The sequence below is a fragment of the Carica papaya genome, chromosome 6 (assembly GCF_054855325.1).
Source record: "Carica papaya isolate Zhongbai chromosome 6, ASM5485532v1, whole genome shotgun sequence".
NCBI lineage: Eukaryota > Viridiplantae > Streptophyta > Magnoliopsida > Brassicales > Caricaceae > Carica > Carica papaya.
Genome location: NC_142314.1, coordinates 15,065,820 through 15,083,179, shown reverse-complemented (window position 1 = coordinate 15,083,179; position 17,360 = coordinate 15,065,820). Strand labels below are relative to the sequence as shown.

General features: G+C 38.5%; 1 protein-coding gene across 3 annotated transcripts in view; it reads left to right on the top strand.

Annotated features, from left to right (window-relative positions):
• ATM1 (myosin 1) overlaps positions 1 to 17,360 on the top strand; it is a 34,703-nt gene that overhangs the window by 8,144 nt on the left and 9,199 nt on the right. For all 3 annotated transcript variants that reach the window (XM_022041168.2, XM_088223228.1, XM_022041170.2), the window contains exons 13-15: positions 11,366 to 11,484; positions 11,679 to 11,831; positions 11,939 to 12,028. In XM_022041168.2, the coding sequence (XP_021896860.2) occupies positions 11,366 to 11,484; positions 11,679 to 11,831; positions 11,939 to 12,028 (362 nt within the window). The remainder of the gene's footprint in view (positions 1 to 11,365; positions 11,485 to 11,678; positions 11,832 to 11,938; positions 12,029 to 17,360) is intronic.

Genomic DNA, 17,360 nt, shown 5'->3' with positions numbered 1-17,360 from the left:
TGGACCACGGTTTACAATTCACTTGGTATTAGTTGGGTGTCTGCTGGCTCGTTATGAGAGGAAATTTGCGCTTGGAAGGGTTTGGGGTGTAGAAGGAAACAAGCAGAAGTTTACTATTTTTGGGGTTGTGTGGAAGAAGAGAAGCAAAAAGGCTTTCGAGGGGGTTGAGGATGTTGATGGATATGATTTACTCAAGAATAGATGGTTGCAGATCCTTGGTTTTTTGTTAGCGGGTCTCTCTATTAATTCATCTTTAGAGTTAGGGAACCTTCTAGATAACTTAATTAATTTGTAAATATTTTTGTAAATGGATGACCCTACCTTGATGCCAATATTAATACATATTCATACTTTTTATTTTTTTAAAAAAAGCTACAAAGAGATGAGTATGTGAGTCTAGTAGATAAACGAGGACACATGTACAATAGATGGAGATGAAGGATAAGGGATAAGGGATTGGACGAGTGAGAGTCTAGTTGTGAGGACTTTAATAGGTCGAATATTTTACAACACCAATGGTTTTAATAAGAATCATGAAGTTTACTTAGTGGCATATCAATTTTTGTTTCCAGAATTATAGTATGTTCGTTCTTTCTCTTCTTTATTGGGATGAGTGTTGTCATTCTATCAATATTCAATTACCTTTCCATGCACCCCCAATTTAATATTTTCCCATATTTTTATTATGATATCTCATAGTTTTCATTTCAGGTTTTAGTTTAACAAATTTACTATGTCAAATGACTTCTAGCAGAGATGGTAAAATCTGGTTCATGCAATAAACCTGAGTCGACCAACTTGAAATTGGAACGATCTGAATCGAGGTTTCTATAACTCAAAACTGAAGTAATGGGAACAAGAATTAACTTGATATCTAGTATAAGATTTTGGTGGTTAAGAAGAAACCTTAAGTAGTTAGATTGTTAAAAAGTTAGGAAATTAATTGTGCATGCAAACTGTCAAAATTCTAGTGGTTTCAAGCTATAAATGGCCATTATTGGAGTTGTAAAGCATCCAAAAAAGGAATAAGAGTTATCTCCTTTTTCTGCTGTTGTTATCCTCTCTATCTCTAATTATTCTCTTCTATACATATTTTTTCTGTATCATTGATATGAAAGCACTTTTCCGGGCAATCCTGGTAGATTCCCAGTCACACACCAAAAGAATTGCATGAAATCGATGAAATTGCAAGACAAGTAAATGACCTTGGAAAGAGGCCGGAGCAAGTGAACTAGAGGATTGAAGAAACCGAGATTTACTTGGAGAAGAAGGTAGATGGAAATATGAACAAAATTCGAAATTTGTTCCTAAATATGAGCGAGAAGACTTCAGCAGCAGAACCTACTCCAAATCCCCAAGTTGAAAGAAAATCGATATGGAAATTGAAGATCTTCAGAAGATCCTGGGAAGCTAGGAGATACTAGGCAAAGGAGGACACATTGGCCAAAGGTGGAGTTCTTGAAATTCAGAGGTGAGAACTTTTTTTTTTTTTGAAAGAGAAAGTATAGAAATTATATTAATATGGTACCAAATAAGAGGGGGTACCACCTATATATAAGATATTTACAAATTAATTAGTATATCAAGGACATCTCCAAAATCCTCATTCCTGATGATGTCATGACCAAGTACAAGAAAGCCAAAATAATTGAACCATCTCTCTCTTAACCTGTTAATATTATTCACAACTCTCTCAAAAGCTCTCAAGTTCCTCTCTTTCCATAAAATCCAAAAAATGGATAAGGGTATAAGTTTCACAATTTCTGTTTTTAATCCAACACCCTCCCAAGCCCGAATTTCATCCTCAATCGACCTAGCAGGGACCCAACAAATGTGAAGCAGACCATAAACCAAACTTTATAATTCAAAAGCAAAATGACACCTAAGCAAAAGGTGGCAGCAGTTTTCCTCATCCCTAAGGCACATGAAACATCCATTTGAAGAGTAATACCCCTCAACTTCAGTTTATCCAAGGTTAAAATGCTTTCCCTGCAAGCCTCCCAAGTGAAGAATCCATTCTAGGTGGTGCAGAGTTTTTCCAAATTGCTTTACTTGGAAAACATGAAGAGTTATTCCGCTTGTACCCCATTAACATGCGGTAGTAAGAGCCAACAGAGAACTTGCCATTTTTACTCTCCCTCCATTGCACCTGATCTAGGTTGTTACCCATTTTAACTTCAGAAATTTTCTTCAATAAATTCTCATACTTCTCCACTTCCCAATCATTCAAATTTCTGTTCACATTAATAGTCCAAACACATCTACTACACTCCCACGAATAAGCCTCTTCCACCATCATTTCTTTGTTTTGTGCAATCGCATAAATTCTAGAGTAACTCTGTTTTAGACAACCACCATCTAACCAAGAGTCATGCTAAAATCTAGTGTCATTCCCTCTTCCCACTTTCCAAATCAAATTCTTTTCAAAACCAGGCCAACCCATCTTGATTTTCTTCAATAGAGCCAGTCCATGTCCTCTCCTGTCCACCCTTCCCTCACCTGTGAGAGCACAATTCTACCATCTAGCCGTTATCACCCTCCTCCACGTTCTACCATCTTCTCCCAAGCATCTCCACAACCATTTTCCTTGCAGAGCTTTATTGAAACCAACCAGTGATCGAATTCCCAATCCGCCTGCCTGTATCGGTTTCTTCACTTCTTCCCACTTAACAAGCTGAAACATCTTGCTTCCCTCGCCATCGCCCCACAAGAATCGACATTGGATGGATTCCAGTCTTTTTGCAATATTAACTGGGATAGTCAAAGTTGTGAGAAAGTAAACGGGTAAATTTGCCAAGGTGCTGCTTATTAAAGTGAGTCTGCCCCCTTTAGACAAGAAATTCCTCTTCCATCCTGCCAGTCTAGATTCAAACAACTCTATCACTGGTTCCCAAGTTTTCTTCTCCTTATACTTAGCACCCAACGGGACCCCAAGGTATTTGATAGGAAGGTTTGTAGTTTTACACCCCAGCATCCTTGCAAGAGAGTTAACATCACCTTTGTCTCCAAGATTGACAAGTTTAAATTTATCAAGGTTGATGTTCAACCTCGAGAGGCCCTGGAAGCATAGCAGAATGCACTTCAGATGCAGGAGGAGTCTTTGTTTTGGATGGCAAAACAGTAAGGCATCATCAGTAAAAAATAAGTGAGAAACTTCCATCACCCCTTCACCATTGCCAATCTCCACACCTCTAAGGAGTTGAAGCTGTTTCACCCTAACTAACAAGACATTCAAAGCCTCCATAACAACAATAAATAACAATGGGGATAGTGGGTCCCCTTGTCTCCAACCTCTGGACCCTGAAAAAAATTTGGAAGGTCCTCCGTTTATTAAAATAGCAAATGAAGTAGTTCTCATGCAAGTGCTCATCCATCATCTCCATTTGTCTCCAAACCCCATCCTACGCAACAAGTAATCCACAAAGTTCCAGCTCACGTGGTTATACGCCTTCTCCATGTCCGGCTTACAAACTAATTCTTCTTTTTTGTTCATTGAAATATCATCAACAATTTTATTGGCCACAAGGACAACATTTTGTATTTGCCTTTCGGCTACAAAGGCGTGTTGACATTCATCAATAATCTCATTCATAACTTTGGAAAGTTTATGAGTCAACACCTTTGCTATGATCTTATATATACATCCCACCAAACGTATAGGTTTGAATCCTGAATATTTTTTGCCAATTTCTTCTTAGCAATTAGCACCAAAAAGTTGGAATTCAACGCTCTAACAAACTTTCCCGTTGCATGGAACTCATAGAAAACATCCATGATATCCCTTTTTACAACATCCCAAAAGGTTTTAATGAAATTCAAATTAAAACCATCCGGTCCAGGAGCTTTATTCCCATCACACGATTTCAAAGCCACATAAACCTCAGCCTCAAAAAATTTGTCCTCCAAAGATTGCCTACTACTTTCCCCAATTTTTTTAAAATGCAATCCATCCTACTGTGGTCTGTCAGGGAACTTTTCCTCATACAGCCGCTTGAAATGTGATTTAGCAGCCTCTCATACTATCATTGTCTCTGGGTTTAACCCGATCCACCCACATTTTCTCAACAAAATTACATCTTCTGTGATGGCTTGCCAAAGAGTGGAAATATCTAGAGTTTCTATCTCCTTCTTTCAACCACCTCTCCCGAGATTTCTGTTTCCATGCGAGTTCATCTAATTTCGCCTTTTGAGCCAGCAATAATTTTATTTCATCTCTTCGGGCAAGTTCATCAGACTGCAGCCCCGGCCTACCCTCCTAGATCCCCCAATTTAGTGAGTCGTGAGTGCACCTCTTCCCCTTCCCTCCGAATCTCCTCTTTCACCCATGTTTTGCTGTCCTCCTTCAAAAACTTTAGCTTGCACGCCACTTTGTAACTTGCGGTGCCCTCAACCACATAGCTGCTCCACTTAACTTTCACTAACTGTCAAAATTTGTCATTACACAGCCAACGGTTGTCTAAACGGAATGGAGTGTGCTCCTAATGAATATCCTCTGAACTCAATCAGATTGGGAAGTGATCAGAGATTGGTCTTTGAAGTGTCTTTTGGGTCAGACCTGTAAGCTTAGAAAGAAGATCATGAGAGATTAAGAACCTGTCTATCCGAGAGCAGGACGGATTGGCCCTCAGATTGGTCCACATCCATGAGCTGCTAGTTAATGGAAGGTCGACCAACTTCAGCTCCTCCAACGTATCTATGATTCCAGAAAAGATTCTCCGGTCCTGTCCTCCCTCCTCAGAACAATAGTGAAGTCCCCCCCAACAATCCAATTGCCTCCCCACCTTCGTTTGCATACCTTTAATTCTTTCCAAAGCAATTCTCTTTCCACCTTGTTACCTCTGCAATAAACGCCCGTTAACATCCATTCTTCCGCACTTCGCCCGCATGTGAACATACAAGAAATGGTAATGGCCCGCTTCACCATATCTACACACTGAAGTACATCAGTGTTCCATAGCACCAAAATCCCTCTAGCCGCTCCATTAGAAGGGTTGAAATTTGCCCCCACATTCTTCATCTTTTAAAGACTTTTAATAATTTGGGAATTGCAGAAGTTAAGCTTGGTTTCTTGCAAGCAAATAACCTCCGGTTTCCATCTTCCCAGACAACCTTTAATGATATATCTTTTCTTCAACTCATTAATCCCTCTAATGTTCCAAGATATAACTTTGTTTATCATCAATAATCAAATTTAATTCCCTCCGGTTCCCCACCTTTATCCTTTCTTCTACCTTCATAGTTGATCGAGCATTCTAGTCGTTTGAGTTCTCTTGACGTGCCTGCTCTATTTTTTTTTCTTCCTTTCTCCTCATTCCCTATTCTCTTCCCCTTAGCCATTCTCCTTTTGTAAATTTCAAAGAAGAATACAAATACCTGATCTTCCATCTCTTCCGAAGTCACTCCCATTAACTTGCTGAACTTCTGGATGTTTTGGAAAATCCGAGCAGTGTTCCCCTCTTCGCTTTCAATAACCCAATCCTCGTTCGCCTTGGTCAACCAAGCTCGGTCTTCACCGTCCCTAGCCCTCGAATCCAGGACTTGAGCCTCCTCCTCTATGAGGATTAAGGCTCAGTCATCCCCACCCCGTATAATTCTTTGGCACTAGACCCCTCGAACTCCTTCTCACCCCCCTCTTCGCATCTGCCCAGTCGCCTTTCTCTGTCTCAGTGTCTCCGTCCCCAAACAATCGACTGAGATGGAGCCCATCATCCAACATGCCATCACTAGCTTCTCCCACGCCACTAGAAACCCTAACCAAAGATAAATCTCTGTTCTTTGTGGTAAGGTTAGCAAGATCATATTTGGCACCTGAACACTCACCCTTGGTCAAGATGTTTCCCACTGCCCTCCACACATGTTTTCTAATTAGGCTTCTACCCCTTAATCTCATTCCCGCATCTCCCTCATCCGCTACCATTTTACCCTTCTCAACTTGACTTAAACGGTACGGTCTCTTGAGCCTGTAATAACTTGAAGGGCCTAAACTTCTATATCCTTGTTGATGGGTGTCATCCACCCTTCCAGCCTTTTGGGCTTGCAGATTCCTGGGCTCGGAATGGGGCAAAGCCATTGTCTGCCCTACCCGATACGCGTATCCCCCACTAGATCTCAACGTCGCCACGTAGCTATTGACTCCACCCATCCCCAGAGAGAAGTGAATAGTAGCATCATGATGCGGACAATTAAAAGATGCGTTCCACGATCCCAACCTACCCCCGGCTACACGATGAGCATCCTCTATCTTCTTTCCCCGTCCTCTCCCTGGATCGGGGTTCACCACCTTCCTATCCACCAAGTCGAAAACAGCTACCATGAACAACCACCATCCTCTGCCTTGATACCCTTCCGGGATAAATATACGTCTCACCTTCTTCTCCAACACTTCCGAGATCACTAGATACGGTCCTTTTCTATTTTTCCCGAATGAAATCCATAGAGTGCTATTTGTCCCCAAAAAACGTCTTGCCCATGGCAACTTGTAGTTGAACCAGTAGAACTCCTCTAAAGCCCTGAGCAACCAATCCACCTCGTCCTTTACCAACGAAATGGATATGCGGAATCCCTGGCCATTCTCGCATATTTTCATTCCATCCGATTGTGTTTCCTCACTAACCAAGTCAAAAGACTTCTTCCCGATTACCAAAAACTTGCGGCTGCCCAGGGAAGGCATATCTCTGATGCCGGCCAAAGGCCGAAAGACTTTGGTTGGGCACAAACTTGTAGAGAGAAAGAGAGAGAGAGAAAAGAAGTTAATTATCACCCAGAGGTGAGAACTTAAAGGGCTGGATTTACATGGCTGAGCGGCATGTGGAAGATACCCTGCCAAAACTATAAGGTGAAAATAACAGCCATATATTTGGAAGGGGATGCACTTGAATGGCACCAAATATTTATGAGGACAAGGAGTGGAATGGAATGGTAGAATTGGAAAGAATATCTAGGATTCTTGAATGTTAGATTTGGAGAAACTCCTTACTATGATCCCATGGGAGAACTGCCATGATTAAGCAAATCGGCACTTTATAAGAATACTTCAAGGTTTTCGACGTTCTCGAGAGTCGAGTATTCTTGCCAAATGAATAGCAACTTAGCCACTTTTTAATAGCCTTGAAACTGGATGTGCACCCCTTTGATAAGAGTTAAATACCCGTTAAACGTTCGCCATGCAGATGCCTTAGTCTCTCTTAAAGAATATCTTCTTGCATCATTACAAGGACCACCTACCAGTACTTGCCTATCCTATTCTTACCACCCAACCTCACAACTTATATATCTCAAAAATCCCACCGAATCTAAACCAATCAAGAATTACCCTCTCTCAGTTCCCTGAGCCAAGCCAGTAACCAATGCCTACAATCAGTATACACCATATATCCTAATAAAGTGATCCTCCCATCTAAACAGTCCATCATTCTGTACTCGGCACCCAACCTTATTATCACGTCCTCCTGCCCAAACCTTGAAACTCTTATCTCAAGATATTGAAAAAAGATGGCTTGTAAAGGTTGATGGTTACAGAGCCCAAGGGAATATACGAATGGGGAAAGCAAAAGTTGGATGAAGCAAGGTGGCTTACCAGGAGATAGAAGATGACAGGTCCCACATATCCCTCTATGTAATTGATGAATATTAAAGGAAGCTGACCGATACAACCAAATCCATGATGACATTGGGAATAGATGGAATAAAGCTACATGTGCTGGTAGATTCAGGAAGTAGCCACAATTTTATTGATAGTTGGGTAGCAAAAGCTCTCAAATTGATGTTAATAACCATTCAGCTAATAGCAGTAGAAGTGAGCGGACATGGACTGGAGTGCACCCATGCTTGCCCAAGATTTTTGCTGGAAAATGCAAGGAGAAAGCTATCAAGTCAGTTTCTTGATTTACCATTTGGAGGAACGTAAGTGGTCATTAGATCAATTGTTTAGCTACCTTGGGCTATATAACAGTGACCTTTTTCTGGAAAACAAAAACAGCTTGATTGTGATTGGTATAAGTGGAAGAGAACGAGGAAAATGCAATTGAAAATGAAGTGAATAGGGAACCTCTGTTTGATGAAATCGAATCACTTCTACAGAATTATGAAGATGTGTTAGGAGTACCTGAGGCCCTAACTCCCTTATCGATCTAGTGGCCATAAAATCATTTTGACTAATTCCACAAAAACGTTCAATCTCCATCTGTTCAAACATATTATATATTAGAGAGGTGTGTTAGAAGGGATGGTGAATGAGCTGTTAGAATCTGGAGTGATGAGCACAATAACAGTCCTTTTGCATAATCTATCCTGCTTGTCAAGAAGGCAGGTAGCTGGAGAATGTATGTAGACTACTGGGAACTTAAGGAATGGACTGTTGAAGAACAAATTTTCAAATTCCAGTCATTGAGGAGCTGTTGGATGAGATTGCGGCAGCTGCCATATTCTTTAGGTTGGACTTGACATCTAGGTATCATCAAATCAGAATGGCACCAAAGGATGTGGAGAAAACAACATTTAAAACATGCAACGACCACTATCAATTTTTGTACCACAAAGAGCATTTGACTTGCAGTTTGGAGCTACTGAGGACTGTCAATTTTTGTACTACAAAGAGAAGCAAATGTGTCTTTGGTACCACTTCAGTGGAGTGCATAGGACATTTAATAACACCAGAAAAAATTGAAAGTTATAAGAAAATAGTTGAAGTAGTCCAGAAATGGCCATAGCCAACTACAGTCAAATATCAGGGGGTTCTTAGGCTTAATTGGCTACTACACACAGATGATTCTATGATATGTTAGCTAAGCCCCTCATTGAGCAACTTAAGAAAGATAAATTCCAATTCTCCCAGGAGGCAACAAAGGCTTTTGAAAAACTGAAGGAAGCAATCACTAAGGCACTGGTTCTTGTCCTGCTCGATCTTAATGAGGATGTTATGGTCTCGACTTAGGATCTAACAAAACGATTTTGATTAATAATATGAGTTTGTTACAAGAACCTAATCTACAAGAATCCAAAGTTACTCAAGAAGTTTTTTACAAATATTTTCTGCCTATCTTTTTCTGATTTTTATACAAGTAAAAGTAATTTCTACTAAGAATAATAACTTCCCTAGTTAGAGGTAACTAGCAGGACATCCTAGAAACTGCCTTCACATTCTAGAAGCTATCTTCACATTTATCCCCCACATTCCTAGAAATTATCATCATACTTATCCAATAACAAATTATATCATTAAATAAAACCAAATAACTAAATAAAATAATAAACTCTGTTCTAGTAGCCATGTATCGTTCACTCAAGGAGCCATGTGTCGATCATTTCTAGTAGTCATGTGGCTCATAAAAAGAGGAATTTGTTTGTAGATAGATGCCAACTAGGAAGGCATTGGAGCTGTACTGATGCAAAAAAGACAACCATTAGCCTATATTGGTAAGAATTTATCACCAAAAGGCAAGCTCTTATTCCTCTATGAGAAGTTGATGATTCTTGTATTTGCACTCACCAAGTGACAACAGTACTCAAAGAAAGAAGATTCATCATCAACATAGACCACAACAGCCTGAGGTATCTTCTAGAACATAGAATGGGCATGGATAGCCAAGTCAAAATTGATGGAGCTTTATTATGAAATAAGATACATTAAAGGTAAGGAAAATGCAGCTGTAGATACCCCGTCCAGGATGCTGGCTGCTCATATTTTAACAACAACAGTATCTTCCATCCATTTTACATTATGGCAAGATGATGGAACATTGTAGTCATTAATAAAGAGAATAGAGGAGGTCCAGCTTCCCAAAACCCCATTTGCATGGGAGCAAGGCTTGTTAAAGCCTTGCTAAAGAGGAGGATAGACTGGTGCTTAGAAACAATACAAATTTAGTGCAAGAGTCATTAAAGAATTTCATGCTCAACAAATGGAGGATTCTCAGGAATTCAAGCCTCACCCCACAGGCTGTTAGTGGTTTTTCATTGTGAACAAATGGAGAGAGACATCCCCAACTTTATTTGGAACTGTAACACCTGTCAAATGTTGTAAACCTGATCTAGCAGCTTATGCGGGACTCTTACAGCCTCTGTCAGTCTCGAAAACCCCGTGCAGATATGTTTTAATGGACCTATGTCGAGGGGGAAGGAAGTAGTATTTGTTGGTAGTTGGTTGCCTTGCCAAGTATGTACATTTTATTGCTCTTACTCACCCATATTTTGTTGCTACAATTATTCATAAATTCATAGATATTGTTTATGCACTATATGGTCTATTGGAACCTGTAGTTAGTACCCGTGACTCCTTATTTTTAGGTGCAGTTTGGCAGGATTTGTTTTAGTATTAAGGGGCTTCTCTCAACTACTCCACAATATATCACCCTTAGTCAGATGGCTAAACAGAAGTAGTAAATGGATACCTTGATACTCAAGATGGATGTGCTATGATACACCAACTGAATAAGATCTATATCTTAAGTAGTTGATTAAACTGATTATTTCAAAAGTTTCAGCGAATAGGGATCCATCCAATCAATTATTATACTATAAGACACCCTTTCATCATACCCTCGCTAGACTGACGCACACACTTGTCTATCATTGTGCCAAATTTGTTTTAAAGAGAAATGTAATAACTAGGATTTGAAAGTTGGATTTTTGGCCCTCATACCATTTTAAATAATTTACTAAACCAATTATCCTAAAAGTTTAAGTTGGTAGGAAATGGTCCAATCAATTGTTTATACTCTAATAATATGGTAGAATGCCACTTATCATTGAGCAAATAATATCATACCCATTTAACTATTATGCATCCCATATTTAACTGGAGATTCTAAAGTTCTTACATTCGATCAATACATGATAAGCAGACAAGTTTCATATAGAAAAAGCCCATCGCGACCACACCGATCGCACATTTCAGGTGGGTCAACATGTATATGTGAGATAACAACCTTATTGACATAATACTTTGGAGCAATGCTCCAATCATAAGCTTAGTCATCTTTACTCGAACCCCTTTAAGGTCATACTATGAGTAGGTAAGGTAGCTTACAAGCTCCAGCTACCATAGATGGTAGAATTCACAACACATTTCATGTGTGGCAGATTAAGGCATCGCCATCAGATGCTCAGCCACAAGAACGACCTATGGACCATATGGCAATTCAACTTACAAGAACGACATATTGAATTTCGTGTTTGGAAATTTTTGACTGGTTTAACTGTTAGATACAATCTCAATGTGATTTATACCTATATATTTATGTTTCTTTCACATCTCTTATCTCAGCAGTGAATGCTTTTATTATTAAAATCCCAGAGCATATTGTTCTTTATTAGACAGTGCTTTAGCTTTATACTATTTAACTGAAAAGCACTTTCAAATATTCAGGCCTAGTCAATGTCGCTAAACTGATTGGATGTAACACCGAAGACATTAAGCTTGCTTTATCAACTCGCAAAATGAGAGTTGGTAATGACAATATCGTGCAGAAGCTAACATTGTCGCAGGTAAGAACAATTCTTTTGATACCACATCCTTTGTCTGGTACTTTTAGACTTGCATACGCAAACATTCAATTAATGCAAGCACTCAATAGGAGGGGGTATCTTCAGTCATGAATCAATGAATTTCATCTTGAAGGGGAGTTTAAGGCCATCTTATTGGATTAACAGCATGTTCAATTCTCTTTTTATTTTTTCAGGCCATCGATACAAGAGATGCTTTAGCAAAATCAATTTATGCTTGCTTGTTTGATTGGCTGGTTGAACAAATCAACAAATCGCTTGCTGTTGGCAAAAGGCGAACAGGCAGATCCATCAGCATTCTTGATATTTATGGCTTTGAGTCATTTGATGTATGTTTCAGTTTCATCATACCATTGCTTTTGTCCATCTCTTCTTATACACAAGCAATAGTATTTATGGCTTTGGATCAGTTGATGTATGTTGCAATTTTCTGCAGAGAAATAGTTTCGAGCAGTTCTGCATAAATTATGCAAATGAGAGATTGCAGCAACACTTTAACCGTCATTTATTCAAGCTGGAGCAGGAGGTAATGTAGGGCATTGAATAGTATGTGTTTAACAATATTATCCAAAAAAAGAAATTCCTGGATCAGTCTTGTTTGATTTCTTATTTTATTCAAAGTTATTCTTGTTCAGATTCTTCAGATCAAAGCATAATACAACAAGAAAATATGGATTTCCAAAATGTGTCAACCAATTCCTTAAGTGAGGTTTAGTATTTTACCAGATAGGTCATAGAGTAAACACTTCATAGTACTAAAACATTGTCGTCAGAGCCTTTAAGTCAAGTGGCTCTTTTGTAATTTGCATGAGGTAGCAATATGGTTAGCATATGAAAGGCTTGGGAGCCTTTTATCATTTGCATAATATGGATATTATGGTCACAATTATAAAAGTTAAGAGAGACAAGTACTGTAAATTTTCAGAATAATTTCACTTGGTGAATTGTGATTTTATTTGTGATGTGTATTTATACAAAAGTTACAAGTAAGACTCCACCTTGAGGTGGAACTCATTTAAAAATAAAATCCGAGAATAGAATATAAATCTACTCTATCATCCTCCCTCCATCTGCACATGGAAGCGTGCAAAGATTGATCCTTAATAAGTGAAAAAGCTTTGAGATAAGATCTTGGGTGAAGATGTCAACTAATTGGTCTTGACTCGGGATATAATGAATTTGTAATGTTTCGGTTTAGACTTATGCGTTAATGAAGTGAATATCCAACTCAATATGTTTAAAAAGGCATATTGAATTGAATTAGAAGCCTTTTAGGCAGTTTTAGTATTATCACACCAGAGGACTGGTTTGGTCTCTAAGGGAACATGTAGTTCACGAAATAAATTTTTGATCCAAGTTAGATTTGTCACTGCATGATAATCCACTTAAACACTAGAATGGGAAAAAATATTTTGTTTCTTGGCCTTCATGAGATCAAGTTGGATCATAAAAAGATGCAATACCCAGTTGCAGAGCATCATGTGTCTGGACTCCGCCATAATCAGCATTAGAGTAGCTAGTGAGTCTGTAAGAAGAATTGGAGTACAACTGAAGACCATGATCGATAGTGCCTTGAACATAAATTAGTATGCGTTTAACGACCTGAAAATGATCCTCGCGGGAGCATGCATTTGTTGGCGTGCTTGATTAATAACAAAGCATAAATTAGGGGTGAGGGAAAGTGAGGTACTGTAGTGTCTCCACTAAACTGCGATATAAATATAGAGTTTAAATGAGGGAAGAGATTTTGACCTGGAGAGGTATTAGTAAAGGGAAGAAACATGTGAGTCTCATTCCCCTTGCTAACTTTTGGGTGGTGGGGGCGAGAGGAACATAAGAGCTTTTGAAAGGGGTGGAAGATGACTTTGATAGGGTTAGAGATAGATAGCTCAAAACATTGGGATTTTCGATTATGAGTCATCCTCTTTTTACAATGGAGAATTTTGAGAATCTTATTGATATTTTGATTAATATATAATTTTTTTTTGTACATGGTTAGCACCCTCTTGGTGCTTGTGGATTAATGAATCTTACCATACTTTTTATTTTTTTAAAAACCGCTGCGATATAGAGTAGGTCAGAGACAGAAAAGGTAATGAACCTTGAAGTTGATATGGTGAAGAGATTGCTTTGCAATTTTCAGAACCACTTTGCTGTAATAATTCCTGAGCATTTTTGAACTAGTCTAGGCAGTGGAGTTTTCGGTTAAGAGTGACTTTGATACTCCTTTTATTTCAAAAAAATAAAGTGACTTTGATACTCAGGGACTAGTTTAAGGTAGTAAGATTATTTGTAGCAAATTCATTTTCGAACTACAAGATGCTTTGCAACAAATTTTCAGAGGTAGTGAGGATGTTGTCATCCACATAAAGCAAGGTAATGGCCATTCCGTGATTGCTTCAATAAAGAAATATGGAATTGCTTGCTATGTTGCCATGGAAACCAAGGGAAAAAATAAATGCTGCAAATATTTGATAATCTGGATGTTCAGGATCTTTAAAATCCTGCTTTTGGTGCATGTAAACATATTCTTTTAAGTAACCATTGAGAAATGCATTGTTGACATCCAAGTGATGAATTGGCCACAAAAAAGAGACAACAAGGCATTGACTGAGACGAATTGATTTGCTTTTCGTTATTAGGTTTTATGTCTCATCATAGTCAGTCAAATGTTGCTTGAAAGCTTGTGCCACTAATTTGGCTTTAAGTCATTTAAGTGTTCCACATGACTTATCTTTGACACAAGAGACCCACTTAGACCCTGCAATACTGATACCATGGTGAGGAGGAACCAAGGACCAGGTTTCATTTCCCTTTAAAGTATTGTACTCAGTTGCCATTGCCCGTTTCCAAATAGGTGGTTTTTTTGCTTCAACAAAGGTTTTAGGTTCAAGAGGAATAGTGTTGGAATTGGTGGAATTTGGAGGAAGCTCGACCACAAAGGTAGAGAGTATTTTTAGTTTGTTATGTCTAGTTCTGGGTTGGGTGACCACACTATGCATGGATGTTGTGACAACAGATGAGGATGAATTTGAATTGGGACTTTTGGTTGAGATAGATGATTGGATTCTGATTGAGAAAAGGGTGGCAGATGAGAAGATTAGGGTGCGACAACTGGAGCTGGATAAGAAATTAGCAGAGGGCAAAGGGAGAATCGATAGCTGGAGAGAAAATCAGAAGTTTGAACTCTCTGCGACCGTATATTATCAGGGTTTTGGAAGTTTAAGTGTGAGATAATATATGTAGTGCATAGGAGTGTTTAAAATTTGAAGCAGAGCATGCTTGATGGAAGGATAATTTTTGATAGGATGAATTCAAGTTTGAGCAGGCTGAAGATAATGATAAGATTTGGTTAGGAAGAAGATAAGGAGCTGAGAGAAAGGAGGAGAAAAATTAAGGGAGGTAGCCGAGAAAGGATGATCTGGGGTTGGATTTGAAAATAGAAAATAATGTTCTTGAAAATAACTGATTTGCAGCATAGCATACAAACATGCAAATAACGGATAGAAGTGACAGTTCATGGGATCTTATGGCCTTAAATTAGGAATATAACTGCGACCAAATACATGTACGAGAATTCTGGGTGCTGGCGGAGCAACATCTTGAAGGGTGTTACGTGGGAGGTTGTAACTGGTGGCAATTGATTCAACAAATAGAGACAAGTTTGCTATGTTTCAGCCATAAATATTGGTGGCATGGAAGCTTGAATTAGGATAGTTTGAGCCATTCCAATTAATGTTCCATGCGTGGGTTTTGCTTTACCATTTTCCTGCAGTGTAGGGACAAGAAAATTGTGTGTAGACCATTTTGAGAGGCAAAATCTGAGAATTACTTATTTAGAGATGCACCACCTTCATCACATTGAAAATTCTTGGCTATAAGATTGTATTGAGCAAGAAATAAATTATAAAAATGTATGGAAGTATCAAAACTTGAGATTTTTGTGTTAAAGGAAAGACCTAAATTTAATAAGTGAATTTATCTAGAAAAATAACAGAATATCAAACACATGGAAAGGAAGGAATAAGACATGTCCAAACATCAATGTATATTATTTCAAATGGATTAACTATTGACATGAGAAGTAGGAAAAGTTTGTCTAATATTCTTTTCTAAATTACAAGCAGAACAAGAAGAAACTCCAGAGATGGATCCCAAAGGAGGTGTTGTTGGTAAGAACTTTATTTTTGCTAATGTGGAGACACCTCAATGACCAAAATCCTGATGCCAAAATTCTTACATGGTAGATGCAAAGTTGGCGGATTTTAGAGGAGCTTTGCTAGAAGAGGATATGACAGTGAGAGAGGAAGAAGTATGTATCACCTGGACAATTTGAGCCATGTTGTTAGATCCTTAACGCAAAAATTAAATGGTGCGAACTGAATAGAACAATTATTATCTCTTTGCTAGTAGAAAATTCTTAACTATGTCTTTGTAATCAATAGATAAGCGTTCAAGGATTTGAAATAAAAGATCCTCTTATTGAATATGGAAATAAGCAAATCGTATAAAGTTTTAAGCTTTTGGAGGTAGACATCTATGGAGAGGTCATTTTACTTGGTACTATAGAACTCATATTTTAGGTGGAGTGGGGCTTGTGGTTGATCATGAAGAAGGTTTTCAATCTCTTGCCATGTTGGATGGGTGGTTAATGTCTGATTGGGTTTGAGCAAACTACGTAGGTTATCAGAGGAAACAATGGCTTCGATCCAAAAAAGGATAAAAGAATCGGGTTGTTTCCAGAGAAGAGCATCTATGTTAGGTTCTTCCTTGCCTGCTTCATTTGTATCCATTAAAGGAGGACGAACACTTTTGCCATCAACGTGTTCAAGTATGCCATAACCTAGATGAGATGAACAAGGATTTCATATCTAAGAAAGTGAAGTTTAGAGTTCACTGACCTAATTTCTTATGTTGGAAACTCTAAATGAAGGGAAAGAGGAAAAAAGAAAAGAATTTCTGGAAGGAAAAAAGGAAAAAGAAGTGGAAGACATGACAATATTAGTGTTGTAGCTCATTTTGGATGAGAAAGTCTGATACCATGTAAATTTTTAGAATAATTTCTCTTGGTGAATTGTGATTTCATTTTTTATGTATATTTATGCAAGAGTAGGTGGGGTGTTGTGTAAGGTAGACATGGAAAAGACTTATGGGCATATCAATTTGGGATTTATGGACTAGATGCTCACAAGAATGGGGTTTGGAATAAAATGTAGGAAGTAGATTAATGCTTGTGTCACTACATCCTCCTTCGTGATCATGGTGAATGGGGAACCTTCGTCATTCTTCAAGGCAATTAGAGGTATCAGACAAGGGGACTCACTATCCCCCTTTTTGTTTATTATTGTCATGGAGGTTTTAAACAAATTGTTTTTATGGGTCAAGAATTTGGATTTGATCAAAGGGCTAATACTGGGAGAGGAGAAAGGGGCTGAAGAGGTTTCACACCTAGTTTTTGCGAATGATATTTTGGTAGTTTGTCAATCGGATGTTAATTCTCTTCTCAACCTAAGATGTGTTCTACTTTGTTTTCTAGCTATTTCTAACCTGAATATTAACCTCACAAAGTTTGACATGGTTAAGTTGGGTGATGGAATGACACTACCTGGTTAGCAAAAGTTTTTGGCTATAAGGTAGTGAAGCTACTGATTAAGTAGTTGGGCATGCCTTTGGGTGCTATATATAAAGCTGTGAAGACGTGAGATCCAATTGTTACTTAATTTGAGAAGAGGCTATCTGGGTGGAAGGGAAGTTTGCTATTCAAGGGAGGACGATAAACTCTCATCAAAAACACCTTATCAAATCTTCCTGTTTACTACATGTCACTTGTAACATTGCCAGCAAATGTTACCAAGGAA